The sequence below is a fragment of the Lactuca serriola genome, chromosome 9, assembly GCF_051521515.1.
Source record: "Lactuca serriola cultivar US96UC23 chromosome 9, Lser_US96UC23_V15, whole genome shotgun sequence".
Lineage (NCBI taxonomy): Eukaryota > Viridiplantae > Streptophyta > Magnoliopsida > Asterales > Asteraceae > Lactuca > Lactuca serriola.
In genome coordinates this window covers 61,413,669-61,425,777 of record NC_136416.1, presented here as the reverse complement: position 1 = coordinate 61,425,777, position 12,109 = coordinate 61,413,669, and the positions used below count along the sequence as shown (strand labels likewise).

The 12,109-nt window shown below is 34.6% G+C and overlaps 2 protein-coding genes across 2 annotated transcripts; one reads left to right on the top strand and one right to left on the bottom strand.

Moving 5' to 3' along the window:
* Positions 1–6,648: 6,648 nt before the first annotated feature.
* ATWHY2 (WHIRLY 2) lies at positions 6,649–8,508 on the top strand. The gene is made up of 8 exons (XM_079019764.1): positions 6,649–6,805; positions 7,072–7,127; positions 7,210–7,310; positions 7,409–7,501; positions 7,640–7,734; positions 7,838–7,905; positions 8,010–8,098; positions 8,181–8,508. The coding sequence occupies exons 1-8, from the start codon at positions 6,759–6,761 to the stop codon at positions 8,307–8,309; spliced, it is 678 nt and encodes a 225-aa protein (XP_078875890.1). The 5' UTR covers positions 6,649–6,758; the 3' UTR covers positions 8,310–8,508.
* Positions 8,509–9,104: 596 nt separating this feature from the next.
* Positions 9,105–11,657, bottom strand: LOC145073190 (dehydrogenase/reductase SDR family member FEY-like). Its single transcript, XM_079019752.1, has 8 exons — positions 11,318–11,657; positions 10,555–10,675; positions 10,357–10,474; positions 10,122–10,258; positions 9,941–10,042; positions 9,780–9,872; positions 9,594–9,666; positions 9,105–9,507 (listed from the first exon to the last, which is right to left on the bottom strand). The coding sequence occupies exons 1-8, from the start codon at positions 11,557–11,559 to the stop codon at positions 9,239–9,241; spliced, it is 1,155 nt and encodes a 384-aa protein (XP_078875878.1). The 5' UTR covers positions 11,560–11,657; the 3' UTR covers positions 9,105–9,238.
* Positions 11,658–12,109: the final 452 nt, after the last annotated feature.

Below are 12,109 nucleotides of genomic sequence, written 5' to 3'. Positions count from 1 at the left end.
AGTTTGTGATTGGGATACTGAGGATCACAAACAAGGTGTGAATAACCATGCAAATATACTTGGTACTCTCGATGTCATTTACCACCCAATCAATGTGTCGGTTAGCCACACACGCTCCATTGATCTATGATAAACATCAAGCTACCCTTTGTCACCTTTGCTAGTCCCAAATTTGTGTGCCAGCTAACCACACACGCTCCACTAACGACTTGGCAAGGTGCAAAGTGTAATTTCATGGAATAGCATACATTTTCACATTTTTCCTAAAGCAACTAAGATTGAGAATTTTATAAAAAAAATAATTTAGTTACTTTATAATCATTAGACTTATTAATGAGGAATTGGTTGCCCTATCCTACCCGTTCGGCTAACGATCCTCCTCCAATCAAGGAAGCGGTGGGTGAGAATGGAAACCCATTTAACTGTCATTTTATAGGCAACAACCTTATACCCCCCTTACAGATCGGCTTCGTGAAAGAGGCCTACTAATGGTAAGACTAACTTTATCTTATACATATATATAATTATTATTCTTATAATATTATAATAGTATAAGGGTTGAATTTTAAACTTGTAAAATTCTAGGGTTTAGAATTTAAATGTTTCAAAATTAAAATTTTAATCAAAATATTTAAATTCCAAAACTTGAGGGCAAGTTTTAAAACTTTTCAAAACTTTCTAGATCAAATTACAAATAATTTAATTAAACAGTTAATTAGTGATTATCTAAATTTGACCTAATTCAATTTCATGGCAAGATAATTGAATCAAATAATTTAAATAATTAAGATTATCATAGAAGGCAATAATTATCTAATTAATTGATAATTATCTTCTATTTTGATAAGGATAATCATATCAATGTAATAAAAATCGGATTTTATTAATCAAAAACGTTTTTGGTAATTATCCCAATCCAACATAGGCCAAAATCCCGAAAGATCTGCTCTCAGACTCTTCGACTCGCCGAGTCACTGACTGGACTCGTCGAGTTCATCAGGTGACTCGACGAGTTCAACTGTTAAAGGGCAGAATTTTTGATTTTTCAAGAAATGAATGATCAAACAATGCATCAAATACAATAGAAAATAGCCTAGGCTCTGATACCAATGATGGGTTTTGAGCATTACATCAATCGTATGGTGTACATGCAAACCCTAAAGTTTTGGATCTAGGTTTCTCTAATTGTACATGCAAATCATTCAAAGCTTGTAAACCCTAATTCTATCATACAATAAATTAGAAATCACAACTAAACTTGGGTTAGGAAGTTACCTTTCAATTGTAGCTTGAAGATCTTGAGCTTTTAGAACCTAGCACCTTAAATGCGATGCCTCTAATGAATCTCAAACACCAAAGCAAGTTGGATGATATTGGAGAGAGGGGAAGGAGGCTCAAAATCGGCTCTTGATCTTTGGGGTTCAAGGTGTAGCCGAAAATGCAAAGTCTAGGGTCATTTATATAGGTAAGCTGCTAGGGTTTCAGTCAAAACTCTCATTTGATTGCTTAGGCCTTAAGCAGTCCAAATGAACCTTCCAGAATGAGGCCTTGGACGAATTCAAGGTGAGCTTCCACCCTTGATTTCGTCCACCCCTTTCTAAGGGATCCTCAGTGTAACGCCTGTGTTTCCGGGCTTGCCACTTTTAGCAATGTAATAGTCTAGGTTAACCCTTGTAACCCGTTTTGAAATAATAAGATTGTATTATTTAAGTATTGTGTGTTTTGTGCTTAATTGTTTAATTATGTGGTTTGATTAATTAAGAATAAAAATAAGCGTCAAAATTTAAGTGTAAAATAAACTTAATATCTTTGATTTATGTTGTAGTAGTTGAAACGAGGTTTCCGAATATATATAGAACGTCCAAATCTGACTTCGTATGAGGAAGTTATGATTTATCGAAGTTTCGGCTTAGCAGTATGCAGCCCGTTTTACTCGATTTGAGATCGAGGGGTTTTTAGCCGAAGCAATCTAAATGAGAATCGAAGATCTCATTGTTAGTATTGAAGCGATAAAAAGTTAGGCGAGAACGGACGTCAAACGAAGAAGTTATGAATTTATAACGAAGTTTGTCTGTCGCGGCCTATTAAAAATAAATAATAAAATAAAGTCAAAATTAGCCTACGAAGTCTAAACGAAAGTTGTAGAGCGTAGTCTCACCTTTCCGTGGATATAAAGATCGTCGAAAACGGAGTTCGTATGAAGAAGATATGAATTTCCGAAGTTTATTAAATATTTTGTATTTATTTTTAAATGGAAATTCGGAAGCATTATCCGAAGCCGAGTCACCGGTCCGATCCGACTTACGCCCTGCGTAAGCGAGTACGCCCCGCGTACTCCGAGGGATGTCGACACTCACACTCGAGTCTTCGGATACGTAAGCAGTGACGTATTCGGACCAGTACGCCCCGCGTACTGGCGTACGCCCCGCGTACTCCGAGGCTCCAGCCTCCTATAAATAGGATCCGAAGGCAGCCAAGTCTTTTGCTCATTTTCTCTCTTCTCTTTCCCGTTTTGCATCGTTTTGCGTGCCAGAAATATCCCGAAGCCCTGGTATCTTACTCTAGCCCCGAGGCAAGTCCCGAGATCTCGAAGATCCCGAGAAGTGCGGTTTCCGAGTCGAAGCTCTGCCCGCGAGAAGTTCGCTTTTTGAGGAGATCTTCCAGATCTGCTGAGGATTACTACTTCTGCAAGTCGTAGTGCTGTCCGATCATCTTCTGATCAAGTGAGTGTATACTACCTTTCATAAACACGATAATAATACAAGTATGGTTTGAGTGTATTAAGTATATTGTTGTTTATATGTGTGAATGTGTATTCACTTTCTTCTAACTCATAAATATGATTTATTCTCTATGAGATATGTGTTATGTGTGTGTGTGTGCCTCATCTGTTATGTGAAATATGTGTTGATTAAAGCATGCTATACAGGTTTTAACTATGTATACAAATGTATATTTTTATCTACTAATATGTTGGGTAGAACATGGGTAGATAGTTGGTGTGTAATAAACAGATGAGAGGCCTCGTTGTTGTTTGATTTAGTCATCTAGCGGAGTTTAGATGACGACCACATACTTTTCTAGATAGTCTTGTGGAAACATTAGCAGGTTCGCCACCTGTAGGTGTTAATGAACTTGGGTGTTCATTCGTTGCACTCCATCCCCCTCATGGTTGCCTTATTTGACTTATATTGCTGAGGTACCCCCGAAGCATGTGTTGTCGCCCCGATGAAATATTCTTAGACTAGGTCCCTTATGATTAGTTGTATTAGGGACATTAAAGTGAGAATAACGGGAATGGGTAATTGGGTTATTGTTGGTTGGTGAAAATTAAATATGATATTTATTGTGGGTTGAAAACCCTATATGCTCACCAGGCTCCCAAGCCTGACCCACTCAGTTTTAAATTGTATTACAGGAAGTGGCGAAAGGGCATGAGATGGATGAACCATCAAGTTGTTTTGTTTACAAGTCTGCATATGTTTATATTTGTTAAATGACTTGTAATGTATTCGTTTATGCTTATTGGTCTGTATCGGAACATGACACCCCGAGTTTTGATTATAATGAAAATACATTTCTTGTATGAAATGCTTCGGTAAACATTGTTTTATCATGTTTTGTTTTTGGGAACAAATTCCGCAACTCTTTCAAATCAAAGGATTTACTCTGAAAATATTTAAAAGCATAAATGAAAATCGGTCTTTTCTGGCCGAGATTTTGGGGATGTCACACTCAGCAGAAAATCCAATTATCTTATAATTGCAGTTCCAATCCCCTAAGTTCAATTAATATCTTTTGACCACAAAATTAAATCTTAATTAATTCTTGACCAATATTAGTTAACCAATATGATTTCTCTTTTAATATATTATTCATATAATATATTAATAAACCATAATAGCCTCTTTCTCCATTAATCATCCAGTCAAGTTGCTCTGGTGAAGGCAACCCAAAAGAACCATGCTACAACCGGGTCAAGTACATACCAAATATAGTTATGGGCTTAGACACCTAATCCAAATTTTTTGGCCTTGTGAAGCTTGTTTGGAGATTAGAAGCTTGAAAGAAGGAAGGAGAAGATAGTGAAGAGGAACTTGAGTATCTTGAGCTCAAAGATCCACGATAACATCAACTTTTGGGACTCATTGGAGGTATAAAGCTTTCAAGTATCTTTTTAAATGCTTAGATCTAGTGTAGTGTTCTTTTAGGGTGTTTTTAGTTCCAAGAATGGACCTTTATGACTCAAGTTTGTTTAAAGGACAAAAGGTGCTACTCTCAGTGATATTCATGTCCCATACGCAATAAAGTCTCAATCTTTAATGTCCTTTTATGACCATGCGTGAGTTTGGAGTCATTTCCATGAAAGTTAGTTGCTATTTTCCAAATTTGGTCTCACTTGGTGGGTTGCAAGCCACCAAGTAATCGGCTTTATGGGTTAAGACGGGTTATTGGAGTCAAATTTATAATTTGGACTTAGTGTCTTAAGGGATTAAGCAGTTTTGATGAAAATGACTTAACAAAGTAGTACGATGGGCGTACACGCCAGTATGCGCAACGTACAATCCATGCAAGTTGTATGCGTAGCATACAAAGGAGTACGATCGACGTACTCTCAGATTTTGGGCTTTTCGACATTTGGGCCTCGGTTTGGGCCAATCTTTGGGCTTAGAAAATGTTGGGCCGAATTGCGCCATCAGAAGTCGGATAATGGACCAAGGACATGTTTGGGCTTAAGGGAAGGCCCATTTGAGGGGTTGGGCCCAATTTAGAAAATTAGGCCATTAGTGGACTAATAATGAGTTTGAAAAGATTCAAGGGAATTGGGCCAAGGTCATGGTCCAAATTAGATCAAGGGATAAAATGGTCATTTTACCCTTAGAAGGACTCTTAGTTTTTGACTAAGTGTTTATTGTGAAAATGATAGTCGGGGAGTCGTTGGAGCTGCCATTTATGTTTATTAGCAATGTCGGGGTTAGCCCGATGTAGTTATATGTTTCTAGACTTCGGTCCAATACCGGGGCAAGTCCGAGGAATGTTTGTATGCTTGATGTCTTCGTGATTCTTGCATGTGTTTGTTTATGTGTTCCAAACTTCAGTCAGATGTCGGGGAAAGCCCGAGGAAGATTTAGCTTATATGTTATGTGTTATGTGTTCCAGACTCCGGTTCGATGTCGGGGAAAGCCCGAGGAATGTTTATATGTTTATGTGTTATATGCCTGTTGCTATGTTATATGTATATCGAACTTCGGTCTGATGCCAGCGGAGCCGATGCCGGGTTGGGCCCGATGTAGCGGGCAAGGCCCAATGTATGTTATTATGTGATTATGTATATGCTATTTGGTAATTTGGGGAGACTCATTAAGCTTCGTGCTTACAGTTTTCACTTTTGGTTTCAGGTACTTCCGCTAGCAAGGGGAAGAGCTTGGGATGACTGCATGGCACACACCACAACTTTTAGTCTGGGATGTATAGACTCTGATATTTGGCCCTTGATTTTGATACAATATTTTATTATGATGATTTGAGATACATTACTTATGTTTTTGTGAAATGACAAATGGTATTTATGGTTTTTATAAATAATCAAAACGAAAATTTTGGACCGTATTTTTTTGGGATGTTTCAAGTTGGTATTAGAGTCTTGGTTTGAGGGATTTGGGCATACTCTCAGGTGTGTCTGAACTCAAACTGAGGACTTGGTATGAAAATTTTCAAAAGAAAATCATTTTTATAAAAGAATTTTCAGAAAAAGAAAAGAATTTTGAAAAGAGAAAAGAACTTTGAAAAAGAGATAATGGTGTGACAATCATTGATGAAGTGTTTGAGGCTGTTGATGCTTATGTCCACCGCGATCTCGACTGCTTGGTTGCGTAGGTCATGTGGTTTGGCTTAGGTCTTGTGTTCTGAATGTCGTAACTTCTTCATACGATATCATATTTTAACGATCTTTATATCCACATGTTTTTTTTTTTTTTTTGAGTCTACTATAACTTTCGTTAAGATTAATTCCGTTAAAATGTAATATATTTTTACTTACGGTTTTATAAAATAAAAATAAAAAAACATCTATACATGTATTTATAAAAAACGTATGGATATAAAGATCGTAAGTAAAATTATATTACCTTTTAACGGGAGTAATCTAAACGAAAGTTGTAGTAGACTAAAATACGAACACATGGATATAAAGATCATTAAAACCCGAGAACATATGAAGAATATATGACGCTCAGAACACATAACATAAGCAACCAAGTAGTCGAGATCATGATGGACATAAGCATCAAAAGCCCCAAAACATCTCATTAATGATTGTCCAACGTAAGATGTCGTAAAAAAATGTAAAGAAATCAATCATAAATACTGAATGAGTACAAAAACAAAAATGACTAATTTTGCAAAAAAAAAATATTAAAGACTAAATGTGTATAAAAATATTAAGATTAAATGTGTACATAGTGAGAAATATATTATTCTATTAAGTCATTTTTACCGACTAACCTTGAGTAACCGATTATAAAAACTGAACGTGTACAGTTTAACAAGTTGAAAGCTAAATACGAACGAAAAAAATATTTATAGACCAAATATATCCAAATTAAAAAATATATTTTACACTTTTAGCCCCTTTCTTTTTCACACCGGAAAACACTCATAATCTTGGCGCCTCGAACACTTTGTAGTTTGTATCGTTTCGAAGGGCTTCTCCCAATTTCCCCAAACCGCGCTCCTCTTCAGTCCTCACACGGTACACAATGAACCCTAGACCCATCGTCAAGCTTTCTCACTTCCTTAATTCTGGGTAATACTTCTACTACCAAAAACCCTCTCTTCATTTTATTTCTTGATTCAGTGCTGTTCAAATGCTTTTCCGTACACTTTTCCTTCATCAAATTTATACATCTGCATCGAAACTACATTAATTTATCGATTGTTAGCGTATATTCTATCTGGGTATATCAACATATGCTGTGTTGTGTTGTTTAATCTATCGATATATTACATTACATGTGGGGTTTTAATTTAAATTGTTAAACCTAGAAGTTATTTATGGTTGTTGTTAATTAGGAACAAGCTCTTCCAGCGTGGCATTTCTACTGCCAGACAAAGTTATGGCGCTGAAGGTATTCTCAACACTCGTTGCTTGATTCTTATATAGTTTATAAAAGGGTTAAAAAAACACTTATTTATGCAACCATGAATCAGGAGGGAGAAATTCTGGGCGTATATTTGCAGACTATGCAATTTTTAAAGGCAAAGCAGCACTTTCTGTTGCCCCTGTTCTTCCTAGTTTTAGTAAAACGGATGTATGATTCTCTATCTGCCTTTTACTTTTTAAAAAGAATACTAAACATATCAATTGGAAAATATAATCACAAATTACTGAATTTTTTTTGTTATGTAGTCTGGTTATACAAAAGTAGATCGGCGAGGTGTGATTATGCTGACATTCCGGCCTGCTATTGGTGAGCGCAAATATGATTCAGAAAAGAAACAGGTAATGGCACATTTGTAATTATAATTTACTTTCTATTTTTTCCTGGGTTATTAAAGTTGGAATGGAATGGAATGGAGCATTACTATGGAATAGAATAATCCTCTTTAGTGATCTAACTGGTTTTTTATTGCTGTATAGTTGTTTGCATTGTCAGTGACAGAAGTTGGATCATTCATAAGTTTAGGTCCAGGAGATTCTTGTGAATTCTTCCATGATCCATTAATGCAATCAAGGTATAATAATAACCCTTTGTTACTTATGTTATGGTAAATATATGGAAAAATCAGTTTTTACTCACCATGTTGAAATATTATTTGATGATGGTATATGTTATAGGGATGCAGGTCAAGTGAGGAAAAGCTTATCAATTAAGCCACACACGGATGGTTATTTCATTTCTCTAAGTAGGTTATTTTTCTATTCAATGAGAATGAACATGGTTTTGATTTCTCTAAGTATGTAAATATGATGTTGCTGAATTTATATTGGGGTTTTGTTTTATTTGCAGCTGTAGCAAACAATATCTTGAAAACTAACGAACGATTAACAGTTCCTGTAAGTACAGCTGAGTTTGCAGTTATGCGTGCGGCTTTCAGTGTATGTGTGTTTTTGATTCTTTTTTTTAATGCAAACTGAATTTAAAAATTATAATTTATATATTTTGAAAAATGAAATGCAGTTTGCTTTGCCACATATCATGGGATGGGCGCATAGCACCAACCAGGTCTTGGATGATAATAATGTTGGCAGAGATTCTTTGAAGGTGCATCCACAAGCATCATCATCATCATCAGAATGGGATAGGTGAAGTTATGCTATGTATGTGGGTACAACTGTTAAATATAAGACTAGAATATTCTGTTTCTTCAGTATCAACTATCAACTATCAACTATCTATGGTATGAGTTATGACCTAGACTAGAGAAGGGTCATCCTACATTTATTATGTGGTTCCTTGAATTGTTAATCTTCACTATTAGGATGATTGGCATTTCTTCTTGTCTTTATCTTTTGGTCCATCTTTTTCTGTTCTTGTGGTTGTGGGTTGAATTTATAGAAATATGTAGTTATTAAAGTTCAAATTTCATTTTTTATTTGAGTTGTTTAAATATCATTTATTCTTCAACTTTGCTTAATCAAGCATGGTTTTTAAGATTTTATTGGTAACACATCATAACCAAACATTTTTTAATTTTTATACTTAGCAATCTTAGTATCTTACAAACTTTTTATTAGAATAAATAATAAAGTTAGTTAATTGTTTGTCTTATTGAGGACTTTGTTAGTAAATAATAGTCTAATGAACATTTATGATGCTCTCAATTTAAGATTTATCTTCTTTGAGCCTACATAAAGACTTTTCGACTCATATCATATCATCAAATTAACTTTGTACTGGTTAACATTACATAAAAAATGAGGAAAATTTTTGTAACGAATATTGAACCAAACATGTTTTTTAACTTTTCAAATTTCTTAGAATATTTTCTACAACCAAACACAGCTAATTTGGAGACATTTGTTGTGAATGATGGTTAAAATTAGATAGTTGGAAACACAAGAAAAACGTGAACCTGTAAATTTCTAAAACGCCAACCCAAAATGAAAAGAAAACAAAAATCATGCAAAGCCAATGATCTGCTACAACAAAGCCAAACAGCAAAACACTTTGATTTTGTTATATTGGCGTGTCTATGTGTGTGGTGAACAAAAATGAATAAGAGACGTTTTTTTTTTTTAATCGTGATTCTCGTGGGCTCCATATTTGCAGGTGATATCTTCCCCTTGTATAAGCCTCTCTACTGCATCCAAAGGAAGTCCAACCAATTCTAATGTCTTCTCCCACACTTTGAAACAAGTTTCAACATTATAAGCCTCTTCAGAAGGGTTTGTAGGGCGACACTCTTGAGAAATAAAAGCAGAAACTGGCCATTCATCCGCTTTCAGCATTTCACAATACTCCGGGATTTGTGGATCAGTAGCTGCAAAAAGAGAGCTTCTAGAACCTGTTGTTGTAGTAGAAAACAATAATTAAAAAAAGTTTGCTGTTATTTCATTCAATTTGCCCTAAAAAAGCATGTTAAATTCTTGCCTTCTTCAGCACTGAAGATAAAATAGGGGATTAGGCGATAAGCAGCCTGAACAATTTTGGGAAGATCCCTCGCCTGAAATTCACAATCTCAACAATCACTAGTGATAAACTAATTTTCCAATTTAAAATATGATATTTCATCATAAATTAATTTTACAAATTAAAAAGTCAGATCAGAGTAGTTACCACATTAGTCTGAACTATTCCTGGAGATACACATACTACACTTACGCCAGCTTCACCAGGTAACTTTTTGTGGAGAACATTACTAAACATCACCTGAAAATTAAGTTACAGTTAAATAATATTTTACTAATTACTCAACTAATTTAGTAAAAGAAACACACCTGTGCTAATTTGCTGCTTGAGTAACCAACTAAACTTGTGAACTTTCTTTTCCCTGAAACAACATTCATATCTTCTGTGTCCACAAATCCAACTTGATGCATCTATAAAAAAAATAATTACTTTTTTCACAATTGGGTAGTTGAAAAACAAAAAAAAAAAAAAGATGGGAATAAAACTTACAATTGAGTTCACGTTTACAATTCGACTAGGGGAACCTCTTATAAGAGATGGAAGGAGTAAGACTGAAAGCAGTGCTGGAGCCAGGTGATTCACTTGCATGTGTTCTTCATATCCATCTTTTGAAAACTTTTGTGGTTCTAAATAAAAAAAAAAAGTAAGAGGAATTATTGGATTGCTTTTTTTTAGAAGGTATAAAAATATTTGAAGAAATGTAAAATTATGTGACCAAACTAACCTCCTATAGAAAATATTCCTGCGTTGTTTATCAGCACATGTAAAGGTCCTGATCGTGCATTCCATGCCTTGGAAAATCTTACAACAGAAGCCAAGGAGAGAAGATCCAGTTCCATCACCTTAATTTCCACAAATTAAATAAGTTTTTTGCTTTGCTTTTTAAATAAAAAAAGTTCCAAAGTTTACTATATAAATATACCTCAATATTGAGAGGAAGCCCTCTTCCAGACCATTCATCCTGCCATTTCTTGATCTGGTCATGGGCTGCCTTGGTATTCCTAACTGCCATAACAACATGTGCCCCTGATTCTGCCAGCTGTCTGCTCATGTTTAAAGAATAAGAGAATCAAGAATGATTAAACAAAGTTGAAATGTTACTTGTCATACTAATTTGCAAGGATCACAAAATTCAGTGATGCATATAGTATACAACATGAAGAAGCTCATTGTGAGCAGGGGATCAAGCATTGAAAGTTTGATATTAATTCTTATCCTTAGGTCATCAAGGACTTGCTAGATTCTGTGTTCTTCAATGCATCATCTATGAAGGTCTAACCCCAAAATAAACCAGTGGAGACGTTAAAAACCATGTGAAATTGCAATCTAAGATACAGGTTAATTTAGGAAATCATCTACGTTTTTTAGCTTCTCTGATTATTGAAATTCAATTTTTGAGATGCTAGTGATAATAATATTAAAAATACCTAAGTGATATGATTCATACCACACAATTACCAAGGGATTCCTTAATTTGACATATTATTTAAAAAGGAGAGATCAATAACCACAAATCGTTTAATCTTGTGGACAAATATGCTGTTCTGATTAGAATTTTTTTTTTCCAGTTTTAACCGAAAATTGATGGTCACACAGCGTAAAATTGTCCCAAATTCGAATCATCCATAATACCTGAATCGAATAATAATGCTAAAACTTCGGAATAGATAAGAAAAAACAAGGACCTGGCAGTTTCTCGGCCAATACCACTGGTGGATCCGGTAATGATGCAAGTGAGATCGTTGAGGGGAGGCAAAGGCATCGGATTCTGCAAATGAGACGCCATTATTCTCTGGAAAAGCATCTCGTATGCCAAATAGAACCAACCTCTAAGCCACTCCATCCATCCTAATCTTTCCTTTTTCAACTTGGAAGTCGCCGGCTCCCTCTCGTCATTTTTACCTTCTGAAGAAGATGGTGAAGCCATCGCTGGTATCCCGAGAGAATCGTAGATCTGTCCTTTCTGCTACACTGGTGGAGTGAAGTGTTTAGGTTTTGTATGCAGTGTGCAGGGAATGAGCATCTTCAATTTTTAAGCTTTTAAAATAAATTTACAGGTTGTGAAAATAGTTTTTTAAAAAGTATGATTCAAAATGTTATGATTTAAAATGTTATTATCAAAACAACGTGAAAATAGTTTTTTCTGAAAGGTATGTTTCAAAATGTTATTATCAAAATATTATCAACTTAAATAGTATGATTGAACGATTCCAAATGTTATTAACCAAAATCTATAATAAAAACCTTTTTCGGTTCGAAATGATTTGATATGAAATATTATAAGTCAACGTATGATCTAAAATTTGGTATGAATCAAACAAAATTTATGAAACAAAGTTTATATAAAAAATTAAAAAAATATATTTTTTGTTTTATAAAAATAAAAATAATGAAAACTAATATTTCTTAAAATTAAAATTTGATATCAAAATAAACTTATTTTGAAAATTTATTTTCAAAAAGTTCATAATATAAGA